The sequence below is a fragment of the Nerophis lumbriciformis genome, linkage group LG34 (assembly GCF_033978685.3).
Source record: "Nerophis lumbriciformis linkage group LG34, RoL_Nlum_v2.1, whole genome shotgun sequence".
Lineage (NCBI taxonomy): Eukaryota > Metazoa > Chordata > Actinopteri > Syngnathiformes > Syngnathidae > Nerophis > Nerophis lumbriciformis.
This window is the reverse complement of record NC_084581.2, coordinates 3,556,145-3,568,801: the sequence shown is the minus strand read 5'-3', so window position 1 is coordinate 3,568,801 and position 12,657 is coordinate 3,556,145. Positions and strand designations below refer to the sequence as shown.

Genomic DNA, 12,657 nt, shown 5'->3' with positions numbered 1-12,657 from the left:
AATGAGCTGTCGGATGGTAATCAGGATGTCACTTCCCTGTTGGACCTTTCCAAAATAAATCACCTTAACTTCGTGATCCTTTTTTGGTCAATATCCGGTTGAAGGCAAGAGCGCGTCAAGGCCTGTCATTTGTCACGTGACAATTAGTCCCTGATTGGTGCCCGTCACTCACTACATTTCCCAGCAGCCACCACGGCCTGGAACTTCCTGGAAAAGCGGAAAACAAGTTATTCATCTGTAAGACGTTAAACATATTATACAAACGTACTTTAGCGTATCGTGTTGGTTCAGTAGTAACTTCTGGTCGCAGTGTAGACATATTTATAATTACGACTGTCCGACAAAATTGCTGAATTAGTGACATAGCCGCTGGCGTGCTAATTAGCTAGCTTGTTTTTAGCAGAAGGACGATGAAGAGTCGAGCCGACGAGGAAGACTATTGGAACAATTCCAAGTGTAAAGCTTTCACTTTCGATGATGAAGAAGACGAATTGGGCAAAGTAAGAGTGCTTGTAGTTATGATATCGTTATTAACATTTGGGGCATTATTGACGAAATGCCATCCATTTCTACTGCTTGTTTCTCTTGGGGGTGTGGATCGGGGGGCTGGAGCCTATCCAAGCTGCACTAGGGCAGAAGGGAGGGTACATCTTGGACAAGTCGAGTGACGAAATGGTGGAGGGCTATTTTCTCCTTCCCCAAAAATAATAATAGTGATGATGAAAAAGAAGGAAAACATCTCACCTTCACACACAAACTATTATTTTGTTGCTGTGAGGCAGCACCTGCAGTTTGACACTAGTTTTCTACTCGTTTTCTTTCCATTGAAGTCATCAGACAGGAAATGATGCTTTGGACTTTTTGTGCTTCAGCTGAAAGAATCCAAACAGACAGTCAACAGCATCCGACTGGTGGACGAAGACGACGATGATGTGGAGAAGGTCAACTGGAGTGGCGAGCCGGTGGGAAGTGAGACCACTTTCTGCTTGTCCTTAATTGGTTATCTGCTCGGACGCCTCCTCCCTGACGTCCCTCCTGTGTCTCCTCAGGCATCTCCTGGTCTGTCCGAGAGACCTCTAATGACAGGGCGGACAGAGAGGTTTCCTTCCCCCCAAGAATCAACGTGGACGCGCCGAGCCTCGTCAAAGTCAACTCTGGATATTCACTGAGCTCGCTCTTTAAAGGTCAGACCGAAAGAGTAAGTGAGACAGGTGAAACCGCATCAGGTCATGTGACTCAATGTCCATTTTGTACGCAGGAATAAAGGGAGGAAATGTCACAACATTTGCTGAAGGTGAGACGCACGTCTTTCTTTGGACACTAATGTTTGAAGAAATGCTAACCATCGAAATAGGCGCATCATCAACTTAAAGGGGAACATTATCACCAGACCTATGTAAGCGTCAATATATACCTTGATGTTGCAGAAAAAAGACCATATATTTTTTTAACCGATTTCCGAACTCTAAATGGGTGAATTTTGGCGAATTAAACGCCTTTCTAATATTCGCTCTCGGAGCGATGACGTCACAACCTGACGTCACATCGGGAAGCAATCCGCCATTTTCTCAAACACATTACAAACACCGAGTCAAATCAGCTCTGTTATTTTCCGTTTTTTCGACTGTTTTCCGTACCTTGGAGACATCATGCCTCGTCGGTGTGTTGTCGGAGGGTGTAACAACACGAACAGGGACGGATTCAAGTTGCACCAGTGGCCCAAAGATGCGAAACTGGCAAGAAATTGGACGTTTGTTCCGCACACTTTACCGACGAAAGCTATGCTACGACAGAGATGGCAAGAATGTGTGGATATCCTGCGACACTCAAAGCAGATGCATTTTCAACGATAAAGTCAAAGAAATCTGCCGCCAGACCCCCAGGAAAAGAGAGTGGATGAGGGTATGTCTACAGAATATATTAATTGATGAAAACTGGGCTGTCTGCACTCTCAAAGTGCATGTTGTTGCCAAATGTATTTCATATGCTGTAAACCTAGTTCATAGTTGTTAGTTTCCTTTAATGCCAAACAAACACATACCAATCGTTGGTTAGAAGGCGATCGCCGAATTCGTCCTCGCTTTCTCCCGTGTCGCTGGCTGTCGTGCCGATATGGCTCAATAGCTTCAGTTTCTTCTTCAATTTCGTTTTCGCTACCTGCCTCCACACTACAACCATCCGTTTCAATACATGCGTAATCTGTTGAATCGCTTAAACCGCTGAAATCCGAGTCCGAATCCGAGCTAATGTCGCTATAAACTTGCTGTTCTATCCGCCATGTTTGTTTGTGTTGGCATCACTATGTGACGTCACAGGAAAATGGACGGGTGTATATAACGATGGTTAAAATCAGGCACTTTGAAGCTTTTTTTAGGGATATTGCGTGATGGGTAAAATTTTTAAAAAAACTTCAAAAAATAAAATAAGCCACTGGGAACTGATTTTTAATGGTTTTAACCCTTCTGAAATTGTGATAATGTTCCCCTTTAAATGTGTATTTTATAAACATATCAACTTAAATGCGCATACAAACCATATCATTTTGTTTATAAATGTCCATCCATCCATCCATCTTCTTCCGCTTATCCGAGGTCGGGTCGCGGGGGCAGCAGCCTAAGCAGGGAAGCCCAGACTTCCCTCTCCCCAGCCACTTCGTCCAGCTCCTCCCGGGGGATCCCGAGGCGTTCCCAGGCCAGCCGGGAGACATAGTCTTCCCAACGTGTCCTGGGTCTTCCCCGTGGCCTCCTACCGGTCGGACATGCCCTAAACACCTCCTTAGGGAGGCGCTCGGGTGGCATCCTGACCAGATGCCCGAACCACCTCATCTGGCTCCTCTCGATGCGGAGGAGCAGCGGCTTTACTTTGAGCTCCCCCCGGATGACAGAGCTTCTCACCCTATCTCTAAGGGAGAGCCCCGCCACCCGGCGGAGGAAACTCATTTCGGCCGCTTGTACCCGTGATCTTGTCCTTTCGGTCATAACCCAAAGCTCATGACCATAGGTGAGGATGGGAACGTAGATCGACCGGTAAATTGAGAGCTTTGCCTTCCGGCTCAGCTCCTTCTTCACCACAACGGATCGATACAGCGTCCGCATTACTGAAGACGCCGCACCGATCCGCCTGTCGATCTCACGATCCACTCTTCCCTCACTCGTGAACAAGACTCCGAGGTACTTGAACTCCTCCACTTGGGGCAAGATCTCCTCCCCAACCCGGAGATGGCACTCCACCCTTTTCCGGGCGAGAAATGTATCAACCTAAATGTTTATTATATAAAGGTATCAACTTAAATGCTTTTACAAACCTGTCAATTTAAATGCGTATATAAATGTTATCATTTCGTATATAAACTCATCAACTAAAATGGTTATATGAACTTACCCGGAGGGAACCCACGCAGACAACATGCAAACTCCACATGAAAAGATCCCGAGCCCAGGATCGAACCCAGGACCCTTGTATTACAAAAAACTGAAATTAAACATCAGAACATTTTTGGGGGGCTTTTCTTTTCTTAGCACTCAGCGACCCATCTGCCAGAATTCTTGCTCCAGAAGTACGAAGACCCAAAAGTGAAAACCAGGTACCATCCTGATGTGGTGTCAGCTCACACACACAAATTCAAATTAGTCATGATGTCATTGTTCTCAGGATCTGGTTAGCGCTTGGTCACCTCAAGAGGCTGTGCACAGGATGCAGCAAGGAAAGGTGTGTGTGTGTGTACGTGTGTGTGTGTACGTGTATGTTTGTGTGTGTGCACATTTTCTACCTACTGCTTGTGTTTCAGGGAGTCTCTTTGGAGAGGTTTCGTTGTTTACGCGACAAAGTGCGACTGCTGGATTTGGCCGTCAGCGCTCACGATGGCAACGTCATCACAGCTGTAATTTGTCATTTGAACTTTTCTTGTTTTTTTCCACCTTGTTGACGTGATATGTTTGCTTTCAGGTTTTAATTTATCTAAAGAAGACTCTGAGTAAAGGTGAGTGAAGAAAATGCTGAGTATGATAAGTGTGTGTGTGTTGACTGTTGTGTGTGTGTTAGAGGTTCTGTTTGGAGAGCTGCAGTCCAGACAGACAGCGCTGAGACATTTCATTCACTTCCTAAAGGAAAGCGACGAGAAGTCACTCTTACTGGATCTGTTCAGGTGCTTTTCTACTTCCTGGTTCTCAGCTGCTTTTTAGTGCACGCTCATTCTTTTTATTTCTTCTCGTCAGATCTCTGGGACGCATGGAAGACGTGGCGGTAACGTGATCACTAACTACTGCAATAGTATTAGTAGTAGAAGTAATAGTACTCTCATACACCTGAGACTTGACAGCCACTTTGTTGTCCCCATGGCAACAGTTGTTTCAGTACAGAGACCACCTGAGCATCACAGATGAAAATAAGAGGCGGGACTTCCTGGAGAGCTGCCTGAGGTGATTGACAACTGAAGGAAGTGGACTTGGTGAACATACTTACGCAAGTTGATTTGTTCTAGTCTGCAGTTTTCTCCTGAAGACCAGGTCCAGGTCCAGGATCAGGTATCTCTGCTGAAAAGGCAGATGATCTTGGAGGTGACAAAGACAACATTAGTTTTTCCACAGAGTTCTCCAGGATGTTGCAGCTCTCTCTCTGTGGTTGCCAGGAAACGGACCGCCAGGCCGAACAAGGAGGAAAGCTTGAGATCTTCCAGAAGTTTCCCAGAGGACCTTCCATCCTCCACATGCCGCTCATCAGCACCTTGCATTACTGCTGCGTGTACCACTACACCCAGCCTGAGGTCAGCTAAGGTCAGTCGGCTTCTCCAGCAGCACTTTGCTGTTTTTCACAAAGTTCTCATGCGTCTGCAGGCCAGCTCCAGCAGTCCGCTGAACATCCGTCTCAGCTTCAAGGTAGATAAGACTTTGACGGCCATGAGGTTCGATTGTCTAGTGTGAAGACTTGCTGAACTTTGATACCAGATATCCAAGAAACAGTTTTTGGTGACAGCTTTGGCGGCGCGAGCAAAGATGAAGGCGTGGTCTGACGTGGACGCTCTGTTTACTAGTCGCAGCTGGCTCGGCTTCACCAGGAAAAAATCTCCACTCCGTTTCCAAAAAGTTGTCGACATCCTGCAGAAAAGCTCCGCCCCCACGAAGGTGAGCTCCTAACCGTTGGCGTCTTTAACAATCCAGCTCAAGGTGCTCTTGAAGTCTCTAAATTCTTCTAGTTAAAATAGTTAGTTACAAAAATGTTGCGTTTGGACCTTGGTGGTTCTAAAGCCAACTTGACTTGACAGGTGCTGCAGGATTATGTGGGTCTGGTGGATGATGCCAACGTGAGGATCACCCTGGCTCAAAAACACAAATGTCACGACATCGTCATCAACGTGAGAACGTGGGCAGTTTCGGGTTTCTACATCACTTTGGCGTATTGATTTCTGATGTCACTATCTCTCTGCCAATTAGACGTACCGAGACCTAAAAGACCGTCAGCTGTTATTAGAATACCGAGGAAAGGTGGAGGTGGGGTCAGCCGAATATAGGAGGATCGGCGAGCTACTCAACAACTCGGTGAGGAAGAGAAAGGGTTATCTTCATCATGTGACATCTGAACCCTTTCCTTCTACTCTATCCTTCTTTTTCAGCAAATCCGCTGGAAAAACTGACAAGCAAGTTATCAGCTTTCTGCAGTCATCATTTTGACATATAAAACATGTCACTTCCTGTTCCGCTCAGCCAAATAAACTACAAGCAATGATCAACAACTTTCAGTGTTACATCATGGAAGCTTCGCGCTTAGTGTTTAACCTGAAGGATGCTCTACTCTGATTGGCTCAGCTTTCTGGAAGCAGAGTCAACGTTAGCCACAAAATGCTAACTGATGTTAACAGTAAAGAAGCACAAATTTGAAACATTTCTTTGTACTTGTCAGTAGATTCTTTTATTTGTCATGTTCTCATTACAAAGATTCCTTTAACGGTTGATCTGGAGAAAGAAAATTAAGCAGTAGTGTTCAGAAGTCCCGCCACCTGACCCCTGAGGTCAAAGGTTAAGGCAGGACGCAGGATAATCACTGATCCGCGATCAATTATTTTTCCCTACAACAATGTGCAACTTCAATACAGTGTTTGTTTTCAGACAGGAAGTTAGCAACAGCTGTTTGCAAGCTAACACCTGCTCAAAAAGTCGAAGAGGAAATGTTTTCAATGAATACAAACTTGAGTTATTTAAGCCAAGGAAGTGTTTCCTAGCAACAGCACACACTTAAAACCAAAATAAAAGAGCAGGAAGCTTACTCACACCGTCACAATAAAATTGTATTAAAATTGAAAACCACGCCCCTGCAGTTGTGTGTGTGTGTGTGTGTGTGTTTGTCAAGGTTCTGAGTCCAAATTCAGCTGACTGCGATGGGGAGAATTGGGGCTGCTGGGGTTGGAGCTGTTGGAGGGGGTGGAGTGAGAGTCCGGCTGCAAAAACAAAACAACAATTTCAGCGATCATACAAATAATACAAAAGATGGCCTCAGCATTACCTCTTGGTCAAAGTCCTGGTCAACTTCAAGAGCACCGCGAGACGTAGCTCCTCCCCCAAAATCTACACACAAAATAAGAACAGATGATTTTCAGGCATACTGATGTATGCTGGGTAACGAGCACGTACCTGACGCTGTACGGGTCATGTACGTCTTGCTCCTTTGCTGCCGAGAGATACTGGACAGTGGGCGGGGCTTGTCTTTGATGGCATCCTCTTGGGAGGAAGACATCACACCCTGTGACACACAAAAACACACACACACACACAAAGTGAAAGAAAATATGTCATAAGGTTTGGGGGGGAAAAAGCATCTTTGAATTTTGATGATTCTGTGGTGAGAACGCACTTTAACAACCAAGCAACAATGAGTGATTACCAATTGATTGATTGATTTTGTGTGTCAGTCTTTATGTTCCTGCCTTAGTGAGCCTTCCTCTGCTTTATGTTGTAAATGTTTTGTACGATTGCTAGTGATGTCTTTATTTGGTCTTAATTATGTTTTAACTTTACTTTTAATTTTAAAATAAACAAAAATATGACATTATTAAATGTCACACGCTGAGTACTGGAGGATGCTGGGAGGAGTGGGGGTGCCGTATTTGTGTGTGTGTGTGTGTGTGTGTGTGTGTGTTTTGGCGGGGAAGGCGGGCCTACCCTTCCCAAAGAGGAGATGGAGGGAGAGGAAGAGGAGGAGGAGGGCTGCAGGAGGCTTTGCTGGGAGGAGGAGGCGGAGTCTTTCAGCAAGAAGACGCCAGCTGACGACGATGTCATGTGATAGACGTGTTCAAAGTGGGAGGGGGAGGAGATGAGGGTGTGACGGGAAGTGGAGGATGGGGAGGGAGACGGAGTTGGGGGGGCCACATCACCAACCTGAAAATGAGGGAAGGAAAAGGAGCAAACGAGGAGAAGAAAGGGGTCAGTCTGATGAAGGGAACTATCAGACAGGAGGAGGACATGCAGGGAGGAGGAAGAGGAGAACATGCAGACAGGAGGAGGACATGCAGGGAGGAAGAGTAGAACATGCAGACAGGAGAAGGACATGCAGACAGGAAGTTACCAGGGGGAGGTCCATAAGAACCTGCATGCCATCTCCTGGTCCCATGTGAGCCACGTGGTTGAAGTTTGTGGGTTTTGAGATCATCTTGGATCTCAACTCAGGATCTCTGAGCATCTCCCTAAAAATACAACAGGCATGTTTTTTGCCGAGTCGCCATCTTTTTCTGCCAGCGAGTCGGACAGTTTTACCTGCGCTGCTGAAGTCGCTCTTCCTCAGGAACCTTGAAGAGGAACTTCCTCTTGCTGCGAGTTCGAACCATTAACTTCCTGCTGTGCTCCGACGTCTCTGGAATGGTCAGGTCTCCCTCTGAGGAAAGACCAGATTCAGGACTGATTTTCCAGGCATTTTGGATCAAGGTGCGTCTACCTGAAGACGCGTTGCTGAAGTAGATGAGGCGAGAAGCTTCTGAAGTCATCAAGTTGAGAGTTCCTTCCACGTTCAGAGGTCTGATCTGAGGACGGTCACGCACGTGAGCGACCAGGTTTTGAAGGCGTAGAAGTTGGGTTGGATACCTTGCATAGGGAGATGGTCTGGACCCACTCTGCCGTGTGAATATCGAAGACATCCACGCCATACTCACTGTAGGCCGTCAGGTGGGAGGAATTAGAGCCTGCGCTCAAAGAGACCACAAAGTCAATTTTGCGGAGTCGGGCAATAGATAAAGACTAAAATGACTGCAGGACTTTAGACTTAGTAACGTGAAGGACGTACTGCAGGCGAGCGGGGTCGCGGGCCACATCAGCTCCTGGGTCCGTGAACGCCGACCCTGACCGTCCACGAAGACGCCGAGCTGACTGAAGCAGAGCAGGAACTCGCTGGAGCCCACCTCTAACGCGTGCAGGGCGTCCAAAGGTTGCTGGGCTAAGAAGGCTAGCGACGGATCAGACGGGCTCACCAGGCTAATGGGTGACGATTCGCCCTGAAGGGCGAGGAGCGCAAAGCCCGAAGGATAACCAACGCAGAGGCGCTCACAAACTATTCCCAACCACTGCACCGTGCCAGGAGCCTGCACCTCCCACAGTTTCTTGTGATGCGGTTTAGCACGCGTGATCTCAAAGCACAGAACCTGCAGGGAACAAAAGCGGCGCATTGATCAGGAGCGAGTGGAGGGGCGGTGCCACAGTGTCACAGCTTGACTTCTCACCTGCCGTTTGACCGCAGCCAGCAGACAGGCGGTTCCGCCAGGCCGCAGGACACCAGTCGTGAGAGCCTGACATCCTTTGGTTTCTGTCAGTTTGATGTCAAAAGTGGACTCGCTACCCTCCAGAATCCCCCAAGGATGAAGATGTACGTGGCGGTTTCGCCCACACAGCACAGCAAAGATCTTCTCCTTAGGGATCAGATCGATTTGGCAAACCTTCTTACTGTCCGTCGCTCGCACGATCACTGAAACACAAGCAGGACGTTTGACAGCGAGCTCAAGACCGAGTCAAACTTTGACTCACCGTCTCTGGTCACCTCCACCACAAACAGTCCGTCCTCGGTTCCTAGGACGACTCGCTCACGGTCTGCAAGACGCACAGAAAAGACGACAATGAAGACGCTGAGCAGCAAGAACAAAGAGTCCAAGTGTTACAAACCAAGCACGGTGGCAGAGAGCGTGCTCTTGATGATTGGCAACGAAGCGTCGTAGGCTTCGTGCAGGACGTGGACCTGCTGGTTCAACGAGTTCTTGCTCAGGATGCTCTGGAGACCCTCAAGGATCCGAACCCACTTCCTCTTCTCCACCTCACTCTCAGCCAGAACCAGCAGAGACACAGAACACAGCAGCGAGCTCAGCTGAGACGTCACCTGAACGACAAAGTCGCAGGTGAGACCAGAACTACAACTTGTAGGTGCGACTTCAGGTGAATGTCGAATACCCTGAAGATGCAAGGGATGTCCTTCCTGGTGGCGTGGATCACATCGGACGCCAGGACAGAACTGACAGAGAACTCTTCATCTCTACGAGGAAACATTGGCTGACATCAACTGCTAGAAAACTTCAGGAAATCATCACCATGAAATGTTCATGGACTTACAATGAAATCATAATGGAAGCACTATGAAATCAAGAAATAACCATAACAATCACAATGAAATCATGCAATTACAATAGAATCACCATGAAACAATCATGAAATCACCGTAAAATCACAGTGAAATCATATTAGAATCATCATGAAACAACCATGAAATCATCATTAAATTATAATGAAATAAAATGAAAAAAGCACTGTCAGAGTGCTTGATTTGATATGCTTTTTGAATATTAATATTGGCAACTATCATCCTCATGTTAATTGTAGCAGCTAAAATCATGATGAATGCCTACATGAAATTATCAGGAAATGATCATAAAACCATTAGGGAAACATTATGAAATGATCATGAAAACATCAGGGAGTCATGAGGAAAGGATTCCAAACAAACAACAAATCAAGCTACTCCAGGTACCTGAGATCCAGCACCAGACTGGCCACCATTCCTGGCTGAGTGGACTTCCCCTCAGGAACATCGTAAAGAAAAAGTTTGCAGTCGGAGACGACGGCAAAAGCTCGCTGCCAACCTTTCTTCACGCCGCTGGGCTTTGGAATCTGATCAGGTGAGAAAAGCCAAACTCTACCAATACAGCATCAATATTGACAATACAAGACATGTTTTATTCTAGTGTGTGTACAAACTACATTAGTGTGATAACATTATAATAATACTATATTGCTACTCCACTAAGGGCCTGGTTTACTAAAGGTTTGCGTGTACTGAAAGACGAGCAAACCTGATAGCACAGTGATCAGTGGATTGCGTCTGTTAAGTGAGCAGAATAAGGCGTGCAATCCATTTTGCGTCTACGTCTTCATTAATATGCAAAATATATGCTAATTATCTAAACGTCCACAATTCTAAAAGGAGAAGATGCAAATATAATTATTTAGCACACGCAATGTGATTTATGAACACTCATCACCGTTTTGCAAGCACTATTTTCTGTTTTATTTAGCACGTGTCAGAGGTGCAAACTGACACACACGGCTGCAGGATCAGTGCTTGCCCTGCACAGACAGACAATGGATAGTGGTAGATGTCTCCTGCATGCTTGAAAACAGCAAAACGCCAGAGGTAAGGCGCATGATAACATAAATGTGCAGTAAATGAGTGTCTCCGTGGTGATGCTTCAGTATTACACCAAAAATCCTCATTTAAATAAGGTGGTCTGCACCACTTTTTAGTTGTACAATCAGTCTTTGCAAATCGCGCGCAGTATGCCTACTTATATTACACACTATTTTCTAGATTGCAGATGCTGTTTAGATCTTAATGATTTAGGCCCATAGTGTGCTAGCATTATACCAATATAGTACTAATATCTAATACCACATTGCTACTGCACTAAGTGTGTACATACTACATGAGGGCGCTAACATTCTATACAGTACTAACACTACTGCACGTATTACAGTAGTGTGCTAAGATCATTCTAATTACCACATAACTACTGCACCAAGTGTGAACATACTACATTAGTGTGCTAACATTATACAAATACTACATTGTTACTGCACCAAGTGTGTACTGTGTACATACTACATAAGTTTACAGACTTTTATTACACTGTACTTTAGACAGTATTTCAGCTGTGCAAGGCCTCCTACCCTGACGTAGCCCTTGTAAGCGGTCCCGATGCCCCTTAGGACGTCGACACCTTGCGGTCTCTTAGCATGCTCAGCTGGGATAGGGCAGACCAGGGGAGCGTGGTCTTTACAGGTCACGTGACAGACGAAGGAGCAGACTGTGGTGAGAAGACAGTCATTACAAGGTGCAAGTGGACCGGTTCACTATTCATTTGTCACAACTGTCGTCAAGGAGTTTTCCTCTGACTAAAACAAGAGGATAACCATCACAACAAAGTAGCGTCCATGGTAGGAAGGTACACGTGGAAATATGTGTACGCCTGGGAGACAACTTTTCAACAACAAGACAATGTGTAAATTCAATTTGACTTGTATTACTGTTACTGTATGAAGTAATAAATAAATGATAAATGGGTTATACTTGTATAGCGCTTTTCTACCTTCAAGGTATTCAAAGCGCTTTGACACTATTTCCACATTCACCCATTCACACACACATTCACACACTGATGGCGGGAGCTGCCATGCAAGGCGCTAACCAGCAGCCATCAGGAGCAAGGGGTGAAGTGTCTTGCCCAAGGACACAACGGACGTGACTAGGATGGTAGAAGGTGGGGATTGAACCCCAGTAACCAACAACCCTCCGATTGCTGGCACGGCCACTCTACCAACTTCGCCACGCCGTCCCTGTACTGCTATGCTTTGCTGTATTAATTAGGTCATACACAATAGCTGTGTTTCTTTTACCCTTAGAAATGCGCAAAACTTAAATATCACAGTAAGAAACTGTTAATGGAAACACCCATCAGGGTTTCCTCTACATTTAAACGATTGTGGCGCACCGCCACGGCAAGATTACTGCCGCCACACCTTCAAAATGAGTTTTTTCTAAATTTAAGTGATGTACTGTACGAACGGATATACCGTACTGTATATTATTTACGTACTGTTGGCTATAATCATTTTGAAAAACAGCTCAAATGTCATAAAAAACATTCTTCATTGCTTTATTTGGAGAGAAAAAAATTTGCATTTAAAATCGTCTGTCACGCAGCTAAAGTTTCTTTCCACATTCCCAAAAAAATGCACGCTAGCTTTATTTGACTGTAAATTGTCCATAAATATGAATGTTAAGTGTGAAGGATTGTCTATCTGTGCCCTATGATTGTCCGTGCTAATTTGAGTGAGCTTGTCTATGAGCTAGTCCATTGTACGTTAGCATTAAGCTAGCGGCATTACAGCTCAACTTTCATCCTGCATAATTGTATTGATTTTTCAGTTTAATCCATCCATCCATCCATGTTCTACCGCTTGTCTCTTTTGGGGTCACGGGGGGTCGCTGGAGCCTATCTCAGCTACAATCGGGCGGAAGGCGGGGTACACCCTGGACAAGTCGCCACCTCATTACAGGGCCAACACAGATAGACAGACAACATTCATACTCACATTCACACACTAGGGACCATTTAGTGTTGCCAATCAACTTATCCCC

The 12,657-nt window shown here is 45.8% G+C and overlaps 2 protein-coding genes across 6 annotated transcripts in view; one reads left to right on the top strand and one right to left on the bottom strand.

Moving 5' to 3' along the window:
- Positions 1-171: 171 nt before the first annotated feature.
- vipas39 (VPS33B interacting protein, apical-basolateral polarity regulator, spe-39 homolog) lies at positions 172-5,877 on the top strand. 3 transcript variants are annotated; one of them, XM_061929388.1, is made up of 19 exons: positions 173-237; positions 401-500; positions 873-969; positions 1,050-1,184; positions 1,259-1,294; positions 3,519-3,583; positions 3,652-3,708; positions 3,788-3,880; positions 3,946-3,979; positions 4,042-4,144; positions 4,215-4,242; positions 4,345-4,418; positions 4,481-4,556; positions 4,628-4,762; positions 4,833-4,874; positions 4,944-5,120; positions 5,261-5,350; positions 5,430-5,534; positions 5,609-5,877. In XM_061929388.1, the coding sequence occupies exons 2-19, from the start codon at positions 411-413 to the stop codon at positions 5,627-5,629; spliced, it is 1,458 nt and encodes a 485-aa protein (XP_061785372.1). In that variant the 5' UTR covers positions 173-237; positions 401-410; the 3' UTR covers positions 5,630-5,877. The 3 variants fall into 3 exon arrangements, 2 of the variants coding, with proteins under 2 accessions (XP_061785372.1, XP_061785371.1); XM_061929387.1 differs by having other exon boundaries at positions 174-500; XR_009811614.1 differs by lacking the exon at positions 5,609-5,877 and having other exon boundaries at positions 172-500; positions 5,030-5,120.
- cdc42bpb (CDC42 binding protein kinase beta (DMPK-like)) overlaps positions 5,878-12,657 on the bottom strand; it is a 25,884-nt gene continuing 19,104 nt past the window's right edge. For 2 of the 3 annotated variants that reach the window (XM_061929384.1, XM_061929385.1), the window contains exons 24-38: positions 11,187-11,323; positions 9,991-10,130; positions 9,417-9,498; positions 9,135-9,345; positions 9,000-9,062; positions 8,699-8,940; positions 8,266-8,620; positions 8,067-8,164; positions 7,921-8,005; positions 7,743-7,860; positions 7,555-7,672; positions 7,152-7,367; positions 6,624-6,732; positions 6,496-6,557; positions 5,878-6,430 (exon numbers count right to left, since the gene is read on the bottom strand). In XM_061929384.1, the coding sequence (XP_061785368.1) occupies positions 6,338-6,430; positions 6,496-6,557; positions 6,624-6,732; positions 7,152-7,367; positions 7,555-7,672; positions 7,743-7,860; positions 7,921-8,005; positions 8,067-8,164; positions 8,266-8,620; positions 8,699-8,940; positions 9,000-9,062; positions 9,135-9,345; positions 9,417-9,498; positions 9,991-10,130; positions 11,187-11,323 (2,129 nt within the window). In that variant the 3' untranslated portion in view covers positions 5,878-6,337. The remainder of the gene's footprint in view (positions 6,431-6,495; positions 6,558-6,623; positions 6,733-7,151; positions 7,368-7,554; positions 7,673-7,742; positions 7,861-7,920; positions 8,006-8,066; positions 8,165-8,265; positions 8,621-8,698; positions 8,941-8,999; positions 9,063-9,134; positions 9,346-9,416; positions 9,499-9,990; positions 10,131-11,186; positions 11,324-12,657) is intronic. The other variant, XM_061929386.1, reaches the window with a different exon arrangement.

Bases quoted from the DNA above. Each gene is read 5' to 3' on its own strand.
- vipas39 (XM_061929388.1), top strand. From the start codon at position 411: ATGAAGAGTCGAGCCGACGAGGAAGACTATTGGAACAATTCCAAGTGT. The intron at 1,295-3,518 runs GTGAGACGCACG...TTCTTTTCTTAG, and splicing joins TGTCACAACATTTGCTGAAG to CACTCAGCGACCCATCTGCC. The intron at 5,351-5,429 runs GTGAGAACGTGG...TCTGCCAATTAG, and splicing joins GTCACGACATCGTCATCAAC to ACGTACCGAGACCTAAAAGA.